At 41.3% G+C, this 14,352-nt stretch overlaps 1 protein-coding gene across 4 annotated transcripts in view; it reads right to left on the bottom strand.

Annotated features, from left to right (window-relative positions):
• Window positions 1-2,998: 2,998 nt before the first annotated feature.
• The window catches only part of LOC135557797 (1-phosphatidylinositol 4,5-bisphosphate phosphodiesterase beta-4-like), a 185,752-nt gene continuing 174,398 nt past the window's right edge, over window positions 2,999-14,352 (bottom strand). For 2 of the 4 annotated variants that reach the window (XM_064991420.1, XM_064991421.1), the window contains 5 exons: window positions 14,199-14,300; window positions 13,457-13,514; window positions 12,599-12,685; window positions 12,430-12,466; window positions 5,153-11,536 (listed from right to left, as the gene is read on the bottom strand). In XM_064991420.1, the coding sequence (XP_064847492.1) occupies window positions 11,451-11,536; window positions 12,430-12,466; window positions 12,599-12,685; window positions 13,457-13,514; window positions 14,199-14,300 (370 nt within the window). In that variant the 3' untranslated portion in view covers window positions 5,153-11,450. Of the gene's footprint in view, window positions 3,487-5,152; window positions 11,537-12,429; window positions 12,467-12,598; window positions 12,686-13,456; window positions 13,515-14,198; window positions 14,301-14,352 lie in introns of those variants that run through there. The other 2 variants (XR_010458264.1, XM_064991422.1) reach the window with 2 other exon arrangements.

Genomic DNA, 14,352 nt, shown 5'->3' with positions numbered 1-14,352 from the left:
ATTCTGTCGGTCTATTTGAAGCCCCAGTCTCTTGAAGGCTCTCACCAAGAACGCAACGACCGGTGAGTGACCAGCCACTGCCGCATACATCAGCGCAGTGTTCCCCCACGCGTCAACCATCTCTGGATCTGCGTTGTTTCTAACCAAAATCTTCACCGCGTCAAGGTAACCTTTTTCACATGCGTAACTGAGCGCAGTGCGGCCGCTCTCGTCTTGACAATTGACGCTGGCGCCCCTATTGAGAAGCATCTCTATGAATTTGGACCTGGTCTGACATTCGGGTAGCAGAACAGATGAGATGAGAGGGGTCTGCGCGCCCTCCGTTTTGGAGTCGATGATTTTCCCATCCAGTGCGTCGAGAATGAACCTCGCCAGGTGGACCTTATCGTTCGACATGGCCTCGAGGAGGATTCTGGTGCCTGTTTGGCTGCTGGACTTTTCCGGAAGTTTCAACATGATGACTTAATTGATAGAATAACGGTATGTTAGACACGAAGCAGTATCTGTCCAGGAGCAGGTTTGGTGTAACCTCTCTCCCAACCTGATGCACACCGCAAAAAACATACCGCCCCTCAAAGCTGTTTTATAGTCACGAAAAGCCATGGAGTTGCCAGGACAACGCTAACATCATTATCATACTTTTTCAGCTTTCTAATGGAATCACTAATAGCCTAATTGTGATAAGGTGCTTCAGAGGCTGCACCGCCTGTTTGTGTGTAGGGGTCTGGGGACTGTGAATTAATTGAGCTCTTATTGAATGTGATTATTGCAACAAACAGAACAGTAGCCTACAGCTCATGCCTGCCAGGGTTCATTGCAGTCGAAATTCAGTTTTTACTCTGTTCTGTATCATATTGTACAAAAAATGATAAAACTAACACTGTAAAAGTGTGATTTTTTTTCCCAGTGTTACAGTTGAAGTCGGAAGTTTACATAAACTAGTTTTAATGACTCCAACCTAAGTGTTTCAACCACTGCACACATTTCTTGCTAACAAACTATAGTTTTGGCAAGTCAGTTAGGACATCTACCTTGTGCATGACACATTTAATTGTTCCAACAATTGTTTACAGACAGATTATTTCACTTATAATTCACTGTATCACAATTCCAGTGGGTCAGAAGTTTGCATACACTAAGCTGACTGTGCCTTTAAACAGCTTGGAACATTTCAGAAAATGATATCATGGCTTTAGAAGTTTCTGTTAGGCTAATTGGCATCATTTCAGTCATTTGGAGGTGTACCTGTGGATGTATATCAAGGCCTACCTTCAAACACAGTGCCTCTTTGCTTGACATCATGGGAAAATCTAAAAATTGTAAACCTCCACAAGTCTGGTTCATCCTTGGGAGCAATTTCCAAACGCCTGAAGGTACCACGTTCATCTGTACAAACAATAGTACGCAAGTATAAACACCATGGGACCACGCAGCCGTCATACCGCTCAGGAAGGAGATGCGTTCTGTTTCCTAGAGATGAACGTACTTTGGTGCAAAAAGTGCAAATCAATCCCAGAAAAACAGCAAAGGACCTTGTGAAGATGCTGGAGGAAACAGTTACAAAAGTATCTATATCCACAGTAAAACCAGTCCTATATTAACATAACCTGAAAGGCCGCTCAGCTAGGAAGACGCCACTGCTCCAAAACCGCCATAAAAAAGCCAGACTACGGTTTGCAACTGCACATGGTGACAAAGATTCTACTTTTTGGAGAAATGTCCTCTGGTCTGATGAAACAAAAATAGAACTGTTTGGCCATAATGACCATTGTTATGTTTTGAAGAAAAAGGGGGATGCTTGCAAGTCAAAGAACACCATCCCAACCGTGAAGCACGGGGTGGCAGCATCATGTTGTGGGGGTGCTTTGCTGCAGGAGGGACTGGTGCACTTCACAAAATAGATGGCATCATGAGGTAGGAAAATTATGTGGATATATTTAAGCAACATCTCAAGACATCAGTCAGGAAGTTAAAGCTTGGTCGCAAATGGGTCTTTCAAATGGACAATGACCCCAAGCATACTTCCAAAGTTGTGGCAAAATGGCTTAAGGACAACAAAGTCAAGGTATTGGAGAGGCCATCACAAAGCCCTGACCTCAATCCTATAGAACATTTGTGGGCAGAACTGAAAAAGTGTGTGTGAGCAAGGAGACCTACAAACCTGACTCAGTTACACCATCTCTGTCAGGAGGAATGAGACAAAATCCACCCAACTTATTGTGGGAAGCTTGTGGAAGGCTACCCGAAATGTTTGACCCAAGTTAAACAATTTAAAGGCAATGCTACCAAGTATTAATTGAGTGTATGTAAACTTCTGACTCACTAGGAATGTGATGAAAGAAATAAAAGCTGAAATAAATCATTCTCTCTACTATTATTCTGATATTTCACATTCTTAAAATAAAGTGGTGATCCTAACTGACCTAAGACAGGGAAATGTTACTAGGATTAAATGTCAGGAATTGTGAAAAACTGATTTTAAATGTATTTGACTAAGGTGTATGAAAACTTCTGACTTCAACTGTATTTCCTTAGAGTTGCTGGTTGAAAATACAATCTACAAAGGACCTTCTAACAAGCAGGTTTGCATGTGTGGGAGTTTCAGCTTTCCATGGTGACATCACACTGCAGTAAATAGGTTAACAGACCAATAACAAAGTGAGTTCCAAACCTCTCTTCCAATAACAACTAGTTTTCAGTTTTCCTCTCTCCACTCAGACCAATCTCAACAGTCCAACAACATTTTAGCTTGAGAAATAGTTTTTTTTTTGTTGCTAAAAGCTATTTTTGACAATTTTTATGGAAATATATTATTACAGTAAGTTATTTAATTGTTACCCAGAAATGATTTGCTATTGATATACAGTACCAGTCAAAAGTTTGGACACACCTACTCGAGTTCACAGAGAACAACATAATGAAATGGGATTTAAATAATTGAACCAACAATCGGCCAATTAGTTGTTTAAAAATGATTCATTGAAGTGTCAGTTAATCACAGCACTAAGGATTTCACAATGGTAACTACAGTACCAGTCACATGTTTGGACATTCCCGTGGTTTTCTTTATTTTTCAAAACTATTTTCTACATTGTAGAATGATAGTGAATACATCAACACTATGAAATAACACATATGGAATCATGTAGTAACCAAAAAAGTGTTTAACAAATCAAAATTGATTATGTATTTGAGATTCTTCAAAGTAGCCACCCTTTGCCTTGTTGACAGCTTTGCACATTCTTGGCATTCTCTCAACCAGCTTCACCTGGAATGCTTTTCCAACAGTCTTGAAGAAGTTCCCACATATGCTGAGCACTTGTTGGCTGCTTTTCCTTCACTCTGCGGTCTGACTTATCCCAAACCATCTCAATTGGGTTGAGGTTGGGTGATTGTGGAGGCCAGGTTATCTGATGCAGTGCTCCATCACTCTACTTCTTGGTCAAATAGCCCTTACACAGCCTGGAAGTGTGTTGCATCATTGTCCTGTTGAAAAACAAATGATAGTCCCACTAAGCACAAACCAGATAGGATGGCGTATAGCTATAAAATTCTGTGCTAGCCATGCTGGTTAAGTGTGCCTTGAATTCGAAATAAATCACTGACAGTGTCACCAACAAAGCACCCCCCACACCATCACACCTCCTCCTCCATGCTTCACGGTAGGAACCACATATGCAAAGATAATCCGGTCACCTACTCTGCATCTCACAAAGACACAGAGATCGGAACCAAAATTCTCCAATTTGAACTCATCTGACCAAAGGACAGATTTCTAACTCGTCTAATGTACTTTGCTCATTTTTCTTGGCCCCAGCAAGTCTCTTCTTATTATTGGTCTCCTTTAGTAGTGGTTTCTTTGCAGCAATTTGACCATGAAGTCCTGATTCACGCAGTCGCGGCTGAACAGTTGATATTAAGATGTGTCTGTTACTTAAACTCTGTGAGCATTTATTTGGGCTGCAATATGAGGTGCAGTTAACTCTAATTGACTTATTCTCTGTAGCGGAGGTAACGCTGGGTCTTCCATTCCTGTGGCAGTCCTCATGAGAGCCAGTTTCATCATAGCGCTTGATGGTTTTTGCGACTACACTTGAAGAAACATTCAAAGTTATTGACATTTTCTGGATTGACTGACCTTCATGTCTTAAAGTAATGATGTACTGTTGTTTCTCTTTGCTTATTCTTTGAGCTGTTCTTGACATAATATGGACTTGGTCTTTAACCAACTAGGGCTATCTTCTCTATAACCCCCTACCTTGACACAACACAGCTGATTGGCTCAAACTCATTAAGGAGAGAAATTCCACAAATTAACTTTTAACAAGGCACATCCGTTAATTGAAATGTATTCCAGGTGAAGCTGGAAGTGCTCAGCCAACAAGTGCTCAGCATATGTGGGAACTTCTTCAAGACTTCTTCAAGCATACCAGGTGAAGCTGGTTGAGAGAATGCCAAGAGTGTGCAAAGCAGTCATCAAGACAAAGGGTGGCTACTTTTAAGAATCTCAAATATAAAAATGTTTAACACTTTTTTGGTTACTACATGATTCCATACTGTATGTGTTGTCATAGTTTTGATGTCTTCACTATTATTCTACAATGTAGAAAATAGTACAAATAAAGAAATACCCTTGAATGATTAGCTGTGTCCAAACTTTTGAATGGTACTGTATAAATGGCTTCATTGGGCCTCGAAGGGAAAGGAGTGTGGACTTCCCCCCAGCCCCTTTCAGCCTTCAATGACACGACGATTCATCTTCAGTTGTCCTCATTTCATAAAGCAAGAACCTAGATTTTTTTTGTATGTTTTACCATTTTACAACATATCACTGTTTACATTCAGAGATATTCCTGGGAGAGTTTCGCACTGTGAAAAAGGAAACAGAGTTCTTATACTTTTGAATTCTCCACCTGTTAACTGAAATCTGCAAATACACGTCCACTTTAGTAAATTAGTCTGAATTCAAGGCCTGTACAGAGTTTGGTGGCAAAAATTAAAGGTGCTTGTGGCAGCGACAGGAAGAATAAACACAATTCCCCCCCCCCCCCAATGGTTGACACAACATTATTCAGGTGTACTATAAATAAACAACCAACAGACTGCACCTTTAAGGTATCCCCATAGGCTAGCAAATAAAGTACAGGTTCCATTTTACACCTGTATAGTTTATTGGTACACATACTAGAAAACATTATTAAGGGAGCACGGCAACAACAGTATTTTCATTGCTTGAAGCTCGACAGTACAATATAAATACAAAAACACTAACATGATGATCCGTACGTTGACAAGCTAAAAAGAGGATATACAAATTGAAAAGGAAATCAAAAGTGAAATTATTCTTGCAAACATAATCTGCTTTGTCAACAAACTAGAGAGCAAAGGTTACATATTCACATATAACAGAAACATTCAACTAGTGCAAAAGCTCTAACAAACACAATATAGTCTTAAACTACACACTATATTTAATATATTATATATATATATTATTTGTATATTTATTTATATACCTTTATATAAATAACCCCTTATTTTGGGATTTATCATTTGTAAAATAATGTAAATGTCCTAGCAGACATTGAGAGGCCCATTTGAAAGCAAAGGAATACAATTTAAAAGCACTTAAAAAAAACAACTTATAATTCTGCACAAGACATGTGGTGAGAGCATTAATTTGTTAATCGTGTGAGGTGCTAGAGAGAGAGAGAGAAAGAGGATTTGAAACAGAAAAGAAGAAAGAAACAGAAAGAAAGGAACCCAGTGGTTGATAATTGTATTTCCCAGCCATTGATTGACCAGGGTCACCAGTGAACACATTTAGGTTATTACCTACATACATTCCAATATATATAATATTCTCTGTAGACTATTTGGGTGAACAACAGCAGAAACAAAGTTTAAAAGAAGCGGTTGTTGTCACTCAGGGTGTATGCATTGGCCGTTTTGGTCGATCTTTGTGAGTGCAATGCCATGCAGTATACACCTGACCACACAGTTGTCTGTCTGTAAGTACACACAAACTACAGTAGCCATGATTTCTTTATAAAAACAATCCCACAATGCATCTCTCTAACTAAAACGTTCACCTGTCCAACACCGTCATATATGGAACGCCGTTTGGGTCTTTGCGTGTCAAAAAAGATACACATCAAATAAGCTTTTTGACCAATCATGACCTGAATATGACTGCACGTCATATTATAATTTAACGCGTTCATACATTGATTACACTATCACTCGTATTTCATATGTCACAATGGTTCATCGATACGCATGCTATGATGCTGGTGAACTTGTCTCGCGCACCTACAGTGATGGTCATAAAAAAAAGCTAGCAAGCTCATGAATGCAAACAATGTTCTTCCCCAAAAACATAGCAAAATGACGTAATCTGTTTCAGTATCTATATAGCTAACTATATAGCTTGGTGTCATCATCTAAAATAACCCTAATTTATAAGACACTTCTTATTTGATTAATGGTGTTCGGACCCATCTATGTGAAGCTAGACACAATAAGGATTAGTCACAATAGTGGACTTTGCTGTTAGCCTTCAAAATAAAAGTATGTAATTGACAGTGATGCAAATGAATACAAATAGTAGAATTATGCCATAATTGAATAGATCATGCTAAACGAGGTTGGAATGTTATATAAAATCAACAAAAGACAATAATTTGACACCCAGAGAACATTAGCATCGTATCTCTTATTGTGGGACTCTGAAACAACTGTGAATTGAGCCACATTTATTGTCAACCCATGTGTATTGGGACACCATTCCAGAAGAAAAACAATACTGTGTGGATGTTTGAGTTTGATAACTCTGAGGAGGTCATTGGGAATTAATATCTTGGGTATTGAGAAAACTGATACTTCATTGAGCCCCAATCCTTAGGTAAAGCTATACACTGCAATATGAATGTCAATACACACAATGGGCTGACAGGGTAGGTGATTTCACACTGTCACAGTCCCAAGCTACAGTGCTAATATTTTCATAAACTCTTCACAGTAGTATTCTGTGGGTGTCACTGAGTAGACATATACCCCATTTCATTGCTTCATATTCCAACCTTGTTTATTAACATTATCTAGTCTAAATATGGCATGATTCCACCCATTGTCACCTTCTGCATCACGTTCAAATAGGTACTTTTCTTTTGAAGACAAATCGCAAATTAAATATTGTGCCTAATTCTTATTGTGGCTAGTTTCAACATATAAACCGGTACGTCGAGCCTAATGAAGCTAGCTGGCTGCTTATACCGTTAGCTTTGGGCAACAGGGTTTAGTAGCTGGCTAACTATTTATTTTCATGAACTGAAGTTCAATTTCAATAGGCGAACAACAAGAGGCTACCTAGCTAATACTTACTCACACGGATTCCGAAATAATTTCTAAGAATAAGGAAAATAACTGCAGTTTCTACTAGTCATTGTTTTCAGGCTGGTTGTATTGGTGCTCGCTAGGTACCAAGCTAAAGCTAGCTAACTACCACAGAAGTTGCGGTCCAACACAACATTCTACAATTAAACGGTGTTATTTGACGTGTATATTTTTTTTGTACGCAAAGTCCCAAACGGCGTTCCATAGTCATACCCTATGAAAGTGTCGCGGCAAGTAGCATTGTAGTTTTAGAACTTAGAACTAGTTGTTGGAATGGTTTTCAATGGGCAAATACGTAGCGCAATGGTCTTCAGTGCGAAAACTTCATAAAAGGGATCTGGTAGAAGTAAATTCATCTAAAAACAAAACTAAATTTTGATATATATCTTAAATGAGTGCGTTTTCCTGAATTTCATGACATAATCGTAAAGCCCATTCAAAGGATTTAGGGGACTGACCCCGGAAGTATGTCGTAATTTTGCGTCACATTCATACAGTATTGCAGGCAGAAGTTAAACTACCCATAACCACAGATCTAAAATCAGATTACCCCCCCCCCCCCCTTTAACCTTGATCATAAATGGGATGAAATTATATCTGACCCCAGACCAGAGGTTATGGGCAACTTCATTCTAATTCCAATGCGTCATAGCTGAGACCGAGAGCTATCAACCCCTGGTAAATCTATCCCTGCTGTCTCTAAAATCCAGAAAAAACAACAAACGAGTTCTCAAGATCCTACAGATGTAGGATCTTAATTTGATCACCCTGTTGCAGGAGATATTCCGTGCAATGCAGGAAATGTAAAACGTGTAGTGTATTTGAAAAAGCTTCTGATGTTTGTAATTTCCACTTTGAAATTTCAGACTTGATTTTCCCTTGTGAAAAAAAATGGTCAATCCCTACAAAAATGACCAAAAATTATAATCCACATTTTCTGTTGCAACAGGATTGCTAACTGCTGTAGCAAACTGGCTCACATTAAGATTCTACATCTGTATGAAAACTCATTGTACTGTATGTTTTGACACACTGACTCATTCAAGGGTTTTTCTTTATTTTTTACTATTTTCTACATTGTAGAATAATAGTTAAGACATCAAAACTATGAAACAACACATATGGAATCATGTAGTAACCAAAAAAGTGTTAAACAAATCAAAATATATTTTATATTTGAGATTCTTCAAATTGCCACCCTTTTCCTTGACAGCTCTGCACAGTCTTGGCATTCTCTCAACCAGCTTAATCTGGAATGCTTTTCCAACAGTCTTGAAGGAGTTCCCACATATGCACTTGTTGGCTGCTTTTCCTTCACTCTGCGGTCCAACTCATCCCAAACCATCGGTTTGATCGGGCTGAGGTCAGGTGATTGTGGAAAATAAAGAATAACTCTGGAATGAGTAGCTGTGTCCAAACTTTTGACATGTAGTGTATATACAGTGCATTTGGAAAGTATTCAGAGCCCTTGACTTTTCCACATTTTGTTACATTACAGCCCTATTCTAAAATTGATTAAATCGTTTCCCCCCTCATCAATCTACACACAATACCCCATAATGATAAAGCAAAAACAAGTTTACTTTATTTTTTGGCAAATGTATTAAAAATAAAAAGTATTCAGACCATTTACTCAGTACCTTCGGTAGCGATTACAGCCTCGAGGCATCTTGGGTATGACGCTACAAGCTTGGCACACCTGTATTTGGGTAATTTCTCCCATTCTTCTCTGCAGATCCTCTCAAGCTCTGTCAGGTTGGATGGGGAGCATCGCTGCACAGCTATTTTCAGGTCTCTTCAGAGATGTTCAATCAGGTTCAAGTCCGGGCTCTGGCTGGGCCACTCAAGTACATTCAGAGACTTCCTGCGTTGTCTTGGCTGTGTGCTTAGGGGTTTTGTCCTGTTGGAAGGTGAACCTTTACCCCAGCCTGAGGTCCTGTGTTCTCTGGAGCAGGTTTTCATCAAGAATCTCTCTGTACTTTGCTCCGTTCATCTTTCCCTCAATCCTGACTAGTCTCCCAGTCATGTTATGTGCCTTTTACTGAGGAGTGGCTTCCGCCTGGCATCTCTACCATAAAGGCCTGATTGGTGGAGTGCTGCATACATGGTTGTCCTTCTGGAAGGTTCTCCCATCTCCAGAAAGGAACTCTAGAGCTCTGTCAGCGTGACCATCGGGTTCTTGGTCACCTCCCTGACCAAGGCCCTTCTCCCCCAATTTCTCAGTTTGGCCGGGCAGCCAGCTCTAGGAAGAGTCTTGGTGGTTCCAAACTTCTATTTAAGAATGATGGAGGCCACTGTGTTCGTGGGGACCTTCAATGCTGCAGACATGTTTTGGTACCCTTCCCCAGATCTGTGCCTCGACACAATCCTGTCTTGGAGCTCCACGGACAATTCCTTGAACCTCATGGCTTGGTTTTCACTCTGACATGCCCTGTTAACTGTGGGACTTTATATAGACAGGTGTGTGCCTTTCCAAATCATGTCCAATCAATTGAATTTACCACAGGTGGACTCCAATCAAGTTGTAGAAACATCTCAAGGATGATCAATGGAATCAAGATGCACCTGAGATCAATTTTAAGTGTCATAGCATATAAGATTTTTTTGCTTTGTCATTTTCTATTTAATCCATTTTAAAATAAGGCTGTAATGTAACAAAATGTGGAAAAAGGGAAGGGGTCTGAATACTTTCTGAATGCACTGTATATGTATATAAATATATATCTCCATGTCAAAATGAATGCTAAATTAAAAAAATTAAATTAAAAAATGATTGTCTTCTTTATGCCATTTGACACATACAATACATTAACTGGTAATTTCTGAATCTAACACGGTGTCATACAAGACAGGCCAGTGAAAGAACACTGGTCTACACATCCACACTCCCTATATACACTTCTGTCGGTGTGAAAGAATCAAAATCAGTCTCTGGTTTAGCCTTTTGTATATTTTTTTAGTTGAGAAAAATTCGTAGATATCCCTTGATAAAACAAAACTATGCGTGAAGGACAAGCTGCAGTGTTTAGGACTACCTGACGTTGGGCTTAGTTTTCTCCGAACAGCGCTCATCCAACGTTTTGTCCTTTTTCAGTTTACATTCACATCAAAACAGAGAAATCTTTCACTTGGGTTATGATAGCCTACCACATTATGCCTACCACATTATGCCTACCACATTATGCCTACCACATTATGCCTACCACATATAAAGTGCTCAGGACATTACTTCAACTCTTGTGTAGCATACAGCATAATTTACATATTTTGTGCTGACATAAAATGTATAACTAATACATCCGTATTTTCCCCCTCCATATTCTGGTCCTGTTATTGATACCTGGTACCATTAAAAATACAAAATAAAAGTATTACAAGAGTTTGAACAGAAAACATGATTTAAGCCGTCATGACAACCGAAAGAACAGACGTGATAACGATTGTGTGTATGTGTATCAGTGTCTTTGTGTATGTGTACAGTGACTATTGATATCTGCAAACATTGCTTCCATTAAAAACAGATTAAAAAGATGGATGGAGGATTATAAAAAGCAGATCCGGGTGTAGTAGAGTGGTGGAGAAATGGAACGGTGAAGGTGGGATGTGTCTCTCAATGTTTTGGATGTCCCACCCACCTTCAAACAGCATTCGCTCATCTTACTGTCAATCACCGGTCTGCACCAATGGCTCCACAGCACAGGGGAGTTGGAGGGGGGGACTGACTGTGTGTGGGTGTGGTTCATTGATGAGGGAGATTTAGAGGGATAGAGGATATGAGCTATGACAATATTGCAGGGTGAGGAAATGAAACGGGGGATCTAGGGGGTGTGTGTAGTGGGGTGTGTGAGTGTTTCTGGGTCTCTGCGACAGTTGTTTGAGGGAGCATTCGGTGCCTGTGTGGGTGTTTGTGTGTGTCTTAGGTGTTGGTGGGGGTGTTCAGACCACTGTGGCTGGTCTGGGCAGAGTGTGTGTGTGTCTGTCTCAGTTGGTGGAAGTGGTTAAACTAATGTGGCTGGTCTGGGCAGTGTATATGTGTGTGTGTCTGTGTGTGTGTCTCAGTTGGTGGGAGTGGTTAAACCACTGTGGCTGGTTTGCGGTCCATCTCCTCCTCCAGCTTCACCATCTGCTGGATGTCTTTGGCCTAGAGGGAACCAACAACCACACTGTTACACAAACAGTACACACACACACACACACACACACCTCCCTACACAAGAATCCACACACACCTCCCTACGCAAGAATCCCCACACACCTCCCTACGCAAGAATCCCCACACACCTCCCTACGCAAGAATCCCCACACACCTCCCTACACAAGAATCCCCACACACCTCCCTACACAAGAATCCCCACACACCTCCCTACGCAAGAATCCCCACACACCTCCCTACACAAGAATCCCCACACACCTCCCTACACAAGAATCCCCACACACCTCCCTACACAAGAATCCCCACACACCTCCCTACACAAGAATCCCCACACACCTCCCTACACAAGAATCCCCACACACCTCCCTACACAAGAATCCCCACACACCTCCCTACACAAGAATCCCCACACACCTCCCTACACAAGAATCCCCACACACCTCCCTACACAAGAATCCCCACACACCTCCCTACGCAAGAATCCCCACACACCTCCCTACGCAAGAATCCCCACACACCTCCCTACACAAGAATCCCCACACACCTCCCTACGCAAGAAACCACACACACTTCCACCAGATGCATAATTCTACTGCATCAGTACAGCCATTTATTGATTTAAACTACAGTAACAGTACAACTACCTAAACTATGCCAGCCCAAACTAGCTCCTCTTCCCTGTCCCAGTGTTGCAGCATACTGTCAGGAAGACTCTCAGTGAAACAGCAGTAGAGGGTCTCCTGGGTCCCTCCAATACTCCCATGACTCATCATAATGATCGATGACTCATGTAGACAGGACTGACTGCTGACACCCTGAGTGCTGTATATTAAAAGGTTTCCATGTGGTTACATAACAAAGTCTTGGATGGAAGCACCTACCTTGACACTGTTTACTGGCATGATGTGATTTCAAAAGCTGTGGTGCAAAAACAAGCAAATCATAGGGATGAGAAAGAACATACATGTATGTACTGACTGTGAAAAATGATGACAAACAATACAGCTATGGTTTGTGTGGTAATCTGATCCTTGATCTGCGGTTAGCTACCTGCTCATTGAACTTGTCCAGTTTCTCTAGCTGTTCTTTCTGAGACTTCTCCAGCGTCTCCATCTCCTTCTGGTGCTTCATAGCCAACTAGCGATGGAGCAAGGGATAGAGGACAAAGATGGAGGGAGGAGAAATATGGAGGAGAAAGAGAGGGGAGAAAGATGGAGGGAGGAGAAATATGGAGGAGAAATATGGAGGGAGGAGAAAGAGTGGAGGAGAAAGATGGAGGGAGGAGAAATATGGAGGAGAAAGAGTGGAGGAGAAAGATGGAGGGAGGAGAAATATGGAGGAGAAAGATGGAGGGAGGAGAAATATGGAGGAGAAAGATGGAGGGAAGAGAAAGAGAGTGGAGAAAGATGGAGGGAGGAGAAATATGGAGGAGAAAGATGGAGGGAGGAGAAAGAGAGTGGAGAAAGATGGAGGGAGGAGAAATATGGAGGAGAAAGAGAGGGGAGAATGATGGAGGGAGGAGAAATATGGAGGAGAAAGAGAGGGGAGAAAGATGGAGGGAGGAGAAATATGGAGGAGAAAGAGAGGGGAGAAAGATGGAGGGAGGAGAAATATGGAAGAGAAAGAGAGGGGAGAAAGATGGAGGGAGGAGAAATATGGAGGAGAAAGACAGAGAGTGGACAAAGATGGAGGGATGAGAAATATGGAGGAGAAAGAAGTGAGAAAGATGGAGGGAGGAGAAATATGGAGGAGAAAGACAGAGAGAGGACAAAGATGGAGGGAGGAAAAATAGTCATTTAATTTAACACCAAATGTATCAACTAAGCAAACCATTTCAAGGCTAAGGCGCTAGTTGATTCACATCAACAGCATCACAGCACTAGAATTAGTAGAAGATCGAACACCAACCCTTTTCCTTTCTTCCAGGAACTTTTTGGTGTTGCTGCTGTTCAACTCTCTAACTCTCCTGTGAAGAGAACGAGAAGGAAGAGATTCTAAGATGATACGAGAACAGACACAGTTTAAGGGGTGTTCATAGGGGACCTAAATACTGTAGTCTACACCGAGTACACCAAACATTAACAACACCTTTCTTGTATTGAGGTGCACCCCCCCTTTCTGCCCTCAGAGCAGCCTCAATTTGTCGGGGCATGGACTCTACAAGGTGTCGAAAGCGTTCCACAGGGATGCTGGCCCATGTTGACACCAATGCTTCCCACAGTTGTGACAAGTTGGATGGATGTCCTTTGGGTGGTGGACCATTCTTCATCCACTGGGAACTATGTAACGTGAAAAACTCAGCAGCGTTGCGGTTCTTGAAACAAACCGGTGTGCCTGGCACTTCAATCTGTTGTCTTGCCCATTAACATTCTGAATGGCACACATACACAATCCATGTCTCAATTCTCTCAAGGCTTAAAAATCCTTCTGTAACCCGTCTCCTCCCCTTCATCTACACTAATTGAAGTGGATTTAACAAGTGACATCAATAAGGGGTCATAGCTTTCTCCTGGACTCACCTGGTCAGTCTATGTCATGGAAAGTGTTCATAATATTTTGTATACTCAGGGTATACACATCCTGACATAACCCATGTTCTCCATGCAGTCAAAGTCAGTTGGTGATTAGCGAGCGGGGCAGTGTGACCCACCTCTCCCTCTCTGCCTTGTTTTTGATGGTCTTGTCCTGGCTGATGGCCTTGCTGTTCTCCATGGAGGTCTTGGCCTGGTTGGCCCGCATCTCCTTGCTCTGCCTGAGGCGAGGGGACAAAAAAAACAGCCTGGTAAGAAACCTCATCAAGTCAC

This window comes from Oncorhynchus masou, chromosome 16, assembly GCF_036934945.1.
Source record: "Oncorhynchus masou masou isolate Uvic2021 chromosome 16, UVic_Omas_1.1, whole genome shotgun sequence".
Taxonomy (NCBI): Eukaryota; Metazoa; Chordata; class Actinopteri; order Salmoniformes; family Salmonidae; genus Oncorhynchus; species Oncorhynchus masou.
The sequence above is the reverse complement of the archived record's forward strand: the minus strand, read 5'-3'. Positions and strand labels throughout refer to the sequence as shown.